Source organism: Globicephala melas, chromosome 2 (genome assembly GCF_963455315.2).
Source record: "Globicephala melas chromosome 2, mGloMel1.2, whole genome shotgun sequence".
Lineage (NCBI taxonomy): Eukaryota > Metazoa > Chordata > Mammalia > Artiodactyla > Delphinidae > Globicephala > Globicephala melas.
The window spans coordinates 174,305,855-174,311,854 of NC_083315.2; the positions used below are offsets into that span (position 1 = coordinate 174,305,855).

Consider the following 6,000-nt stretch of genomic DNA (forward strand, 5'->3'; position numbering starts at 1 on the left):
GCTTCTGGAAGGGACATAGCCATAAATTGACTTCGGTAACATTTTGTGAAATAGGAAGATTTTACCATTTACGGGATTTACTGAAACTGGTGAATTTGCAAAATAGCGGTACTCGATGCTCTGTACAAAACTACTCATTTTAGAAGACCACAATGCCAATATTATGCACGCCGTCCTTGGGTTACTTTTAATAATTGAGGCGTTCTTGGTTAATGAGGGTGATAAGAGACATCCCGCCCTTTGTGTGCTCCAAATCCCCAGGGAGGCGCTGAGTGTGGGCACCGCTGACTCAGGGCAGAGCGAGCACACTTCCGGGTCGCTGGGTCTGTAGCCAACGCCGTGCGTTTTTATTCCAGGCACAGAAGGACCTGAAGAAGGACCGGCCCCTGGTGCGCCGCAAGTCCGAGCTGCCCCAGGACCTGCACACCAAGAGCGCCCTGGAGGCCCACGGCCGTGCTGACGAGCTGGTCCCCCAGGACGGGCGCTAGCCCCGACGCCGTGCGCGCGCCAGCCCCGCTCCGGTCTGTAGAAAGTACACGCTCTGTGTGCCATGCAAATCAGTTACACTCAAGTCAAAGCTTTCTCCAACCCCGTTCCGTAGGCAATAACATCCTTCCGCCTCAGCTCGAGACTAGGAGTTCAAACAATGGTGACCACCCAGGGCCACATGCCGCCCATGGTGTCCCCTGCACGGTCCCAAGTAAGCCGGTTTTCCAAAATCAGAGCTAAGGAAAGCACCCTAGTCATCATCTTCACGTTCTCCCCAAATGGAATTCGCGATCATTTAAGATAGGTGGTCCAATGGTAACATCAGTGTTCTTCAAATCAAAGGAGCACTTTAAACAAGTATTACCTATTTTTAAGACTTTACAACCCTTGAGATTGTTTCCACGTGATTGTTAATGCCAGCAGTTTCTTTCTGGGGTTTTTTGGGTTGTTTTTGTTTTTTAATCTCATTGAAGTGGTTCCTTGCTGTCATCGTTCCAACACCGCTCAACTGGGAAAGTGACACGACAGTCCCCGGCCGCTGTCTTTTCCTAAGGTCCTGCTTTACTTTGACCAATGCCACGCGTACCACGTCCTGCTGCTTCTGCGTATCGCTAAAGCCATATTTCCAAGTCTGCGGTCCAGGACCAGGATCCGGGAGTGAGCACGTAGGAGAAATTTGTTTTAAAAAGAGCTTTCTCTTGACTGGAATTGGAATTTTAAAGTGATGTGTTCGTGTTTTACTCTTTGCAGAATGATTTCTCTCTGCTTACACGTTGTTGCCCTTGAACAAGGCTCTTCAATTAATAAAATTATATTCTCTGAGAATTCCACATTTTGTAGAAAATTAGGACGAGATCATTTTGAGTGAGGCCAGCTCTCGGGCCTGATGCAGGCCACCGCTGCCTTTGGGCAAAAGTAGCAGGAACAGCGCCGTGGGCAGGCACCCCCCTCCCCGCAGTGTGGCCCTGAGGGCTTCGTGGAGGCGGCAGCAGCGATGGCTTCCAAGGAGTCTCTTTCTGTTGAAAAGAGCGCACGTAATAGACGCCTCATAAGGAAAATACAGCGTCTTGAGTTTTCCTCGGTCTTCAGTGCTGCTGAATATTTCAGGCTTCCTTGCATGGATTCAGCTTTTTGTTTGTCATGGAACAGCACGAGGAGAAAAATCTTTAAACTTAACGCTTTGTTCTTTATTTCTCTCCGGGTGGCCAGTATTTTGACTTACCTATCCTGCTTGAAAGCTATCTGAGATGCGTACTGCTGCTCTAAACCAGTGATTCTAGTTTCTTCTGTCTCTGGCATAAGATTCTATAACTTGATGTTAAATGTCTTGATGCATCAAAGGTAAAACGTGGCTTCTTTCAGGATCTGTTTTTCAGTTGAGGTCTTGGGAATCCACTCAGACGTTGTGAGAAGCAGACGTGGTTCCCTGTGCAGCTGTGGTCCCTGCTGCCCGTTGGTTTCACTTAAACCCTTTGATGATGTTTATTTCCTTGTTTCCTGTAGGAAAATCATTTGGAGGGAGGGGATTTCTGGTGTTCCAAGCAAGTGCTAAATTAGAAGCTGCCCCGGCTGAAAGGGGAGAAGCCCTCTTTGTGAGCAGGAAGTATCCATCCACTTCACCATGATGAAATTTATCCTTTAAAAAAAGTTTAGATGCCTTCTCCTTTTGAGGGAAAAAGGGTGCTTTTTATTGTATAAAGCAGCGTCTTATGTATTTTGATAAACCATTGTTTGAACTTCCGTCTTTAGCTGATAGATTCTCAGATATACTTGGTTTGGATGTTCTCAGTTATGTTTGTGACAGAGGTTTCTGGGAAGCCTCTCCTCTTGCCCTAGGGAAAAAGCAGAATACCAGTGTTTGGGTGATGTGGAAAGCTCAACGGATAAGAACATCTTTTTGTCTAGGTTTTACTTCTGCTCTTTATTGAAGACAAACATTCACCAAAAAGGGAGGGAAAAAAAAAAGTTTTGAGAGAAACTAATTTTCTTTGACAAGAGTATTATTTAATATTTTGGCCTATGAAAGTTTTCCTAGTTAGTACTCAGATTCCCTGTGCTAATTGTTCAACTGACATATTATTACATAGATACACTGTTTATTCTGTACCAAACTGATTTCAGAAGTACTACATTGAAAATAAACTGGTGACTGTTTTTCTTCATAAAGTTCTGCGTTTGGCATCTTCACTCTTTCTGAAATGTATCTGTACATCAGAAATGTCACTATTCCGAGTGTCTTTTTAGTGCAGCTTTAGTATGGCTTCCTTTTAATATTGTACATACATTGTACCTTTGTTTTATGGTAATGAGTAATAAAAATGTCGACTTCATATTTTGTACAAAATGTCCTATGTACAGAATAAAAAAAGTTCATAGAAACAGCAAAAATAGGTAAGTGGCACAATTATTTTTCTTTAGAAAATATCTGTAACTTTATGCTTTAGTGAAATGTTAAGTACCTACGTATTTTTTAACATTTTGTAATTCAAAACTTTTTGTTTTGACATTGTTTATGAAGAGAAACTTCATACACTTGCCATTTAATATGCTCTTTTATCTAATTTTAAAAAAAACTCTACAAATGGTGTATTATATGGACTAAATAAAGAACATGTGAATTTTACTGCTCATCATGACGCTAAATTTAGCCATGGTGTTGGGCAAGCCGGTTCCGATCTCTGTCCGGCGACAGTTAGGGGCAGGGCAGCCCCGCCAGGGATACCGGCTGGAGTCCCTCGCTCAACACTGGCTGGGCGCCCACGCTGCCGTCCATCACAGCCACGTCTTTGCTGAGCCTTCTGTAAGGTCATTTTTCTACTTTTCTAATGGGAAAAAGTAGAGATGACCTTTTAACGACCACCTCTTGTTTTGTGAGTAGGCAAATGTGAATCAGAATGCTGTTTATAGAAATGGAATTATTTGAGCCCTAACCATGATGTTTAAAATTATTCTTGAAGAGACACTGAAGTCTGGAGAACAGAGTCGTGTGGCTAAGAATATGAGTTTGGGATCCTAGCTGATCCACCCCCTTCTTACTGGGGGCCTTGCTGTCCTCACCGGTGCTGTTACCGAAAGGTCGCTGGGGGTAGGCCCAGTCCCGTCACTGCAATGACCTCGGCCTCCCAGCAGGTGGGCTGTGACCCAAGCCCCTCAGTTCCTTTATCTGCCAAACGGTCCCTGTGACTCCCCCCACCCCAGGACAGAAGTGCAGAAGTCGCCCTTGGAGCTGGGGTGTCTAGGAAGGGGAGGTGTCTAGGTAACCAGTCGTCTCGGTTATCAGTCTGGCAAGGTAAGGGCCCAGGCAAAGTCTCCAGGGTGGGATTCTCTGGCAAAAGAGACTTCCTGACTTCACTCACTCGTTCATAACACGATGAACAGGCCCCCTGCCCAAACCAAGAAGCAATCCAGTAACCGTAACTTAATCTACGTCCCTCACGAGCTTTCTTCTCCAGCCTGGAGACCGGCATGACTTCATACCATAGCAAGTTGCTTCATGGGTGATGAGACCCAGGTCCCTGGAGGCTCAGCGAGCGTAAAAGCCACGTCTCCCAATTCCTGGCCCCTTGCTCATGCCGACATGATTTGAGACCCCAGATCTTCTCCACCTAAGGTGATGCTGGGACCGTGTCGGATCTCTGATGGCTGTGCACGGGTTCCCGCCGCCAGTCTGCACACACCAGTGCCGGGCATGATAAAGGGCTCCCCCGTACTCAAGACGAAAGGGCAACGAGCCGGTTCCCTTCCATTAAAGCACTATCTATCCTTTAACTGACATGCTTTTCCTCCACTCTTGGCATTAAACCTTCAGGAAATGGCAAACACAGGACTTCCCTGCTGGCGCAGTGGTAAAGAATCCGCCTGCCAACACGGGACACGGGTTCGATCCCTGGTCCGGGAAGATCCCACATGCCGCGGAGCAACTAAGCCCGTGTGCCACGACTACTGAGCCTGCGCTCTAGAGCCCGCGAGCCACAACTACTGAAGCCCGCGCGCCTAGAGCCCGTGCTCCGCAACAAGAGAAGCCACCGCAATGAGAAGCCCGCGCACCACAACGAAGAGCAGCCCCCGCTCGCTGCAACTAGAGAAAGCGCAGGCGCAGTAACAAAGACCCAACGCGGCCAAAAATAAATAAAATTAATTAATTAATTTTAAAATTAAAAAAATTTTTAAATGGCAAACATAAATAGCAGTTTCTTAGTAATTCCCTACTTGAAAACAGTTGGCAGTACCGTGGGCCACCCTCCACCCCCCGGAAAAAATAATATGGCAACAGTGCAGATCCGCCTCCTGACCTGTGGAATCTGGAATTCTGGGAACCCCTGGTCTAGTTCAAAACCCTTGTTTTACAGAAAATGAAATAGACCCAGAGACAGGAAAGCCCGGAACTAGTGGGCCTCGGCACCCGGTCCATCGTACATATTTAATGGAATCTCAGAGTTGGGTGCTTGTGGGTCATCCTTTATGTTGCCTGCCACTTGCATTCTTTCTAGGTTGTGAATTTTTTAAATATCTCTAGGAAAATGAAAGATTTACTTGAGATAGGCAACAAGCTTCATATGGAAATGTTTTTACTTTAACAAGTAAAAATTTAGGTATTTCCTGAATAGAAAAAAATGCCATATTAAAATCCAAGTTTCTCAGAACATTTGAGGAAAGCTTTTTGGAGTCATCCGTGCATTGTACAGGATGTACCAGAAATGCCCAGTCATTTATAACCACACATTTTCTATTTGAAAAAAAAAAGTACCTTTATTTTTCACCTGTTGCTCTTGCAAAACTTGAGTATAATAAATTAAAATCAAACACAGGCCCCCTAGAGTGAAGACTTGACCCAGGTGAAGATAGTGGAGAGAATTCCAATCAACAGATGTCTGTGCGCATGTGGGCGCTGGGCCCTCAGGGTGCCTGGGACGGTCTTGACACCCACACATAGAGGGGCCGGTGCTGGCAGGACGGGCCACACCTGCCTGCCACCTCCCAGCCACGACCCTGCCCTCTTCTTCATCCCAGGGATTGGTGCTGTCACCCCTGCTGGTCAAACCCGGAACACAGCCTGGATTCTCCCTCCACTAGGGATTCTTAAATCGGGATTCTTAAATCCCAGAGACCGCGCCTCCCAGGTACATCTCTGTCCATCTGCCTTGCCCCGGCTTCCAGCATCCCCCAGACAGTGTGACGGCTTTCTCTACAGAGCATCTTAAACGGTGATCATGTCACCCTCTTGCTTAAAACACTTGAGTGCCTTCACATGACACTTAAAGAAAGCCTGAACTCCTCGCCATGGAGATAAGAATCTCTGCTCTGACTCCTGCTGACCTCTGCAACCCGTGTTCGATGTGTTCCATCAGTGGCCTCCATGTCTCACCCGATGATGACCTCTTTCGCACTGCAGGGCCTTTGCACAGGCTGTCATGCCCATCCCATCCCCCAAAGTGGCCTGGCTGGCTTCTTTTTATCCCACCAGTCTAAACGGCAATGTTTTCTCTGAAAGAGTCCTTCTCTGACCACCCT

General features: G+C 46.6%; 1 protein-coding gene across 8 annotated transcripts in view; it reads left to right on the forward strand.

The window, feature by feature from the left end:
• Positions 1-2,819, forward strand: part of PPP2R5C (protein phosphatase 2 regulatory subunit B'gamma) — a 131,603-nt gene extending 128,784 nt beyond the window's left edge. For all 8 annotated transcript variants that reach the window (XM_030883356.3, XM_060295297.1, XM_060295301.2 and 5 more), the window contains one exon: positions 357-2,819. In XM_030883356.3, the coding sequence (XP_030739216.2) occupies positions 357-488 (132 nt within the window). In that variant the 3' untranslated portion in view covers positions 489-2,819. The remainder of the gene's footprint in view (positions 1-356) is intronic.
• Positions 2,820-6,000: the final 3,181 nt, after the last annotated feature.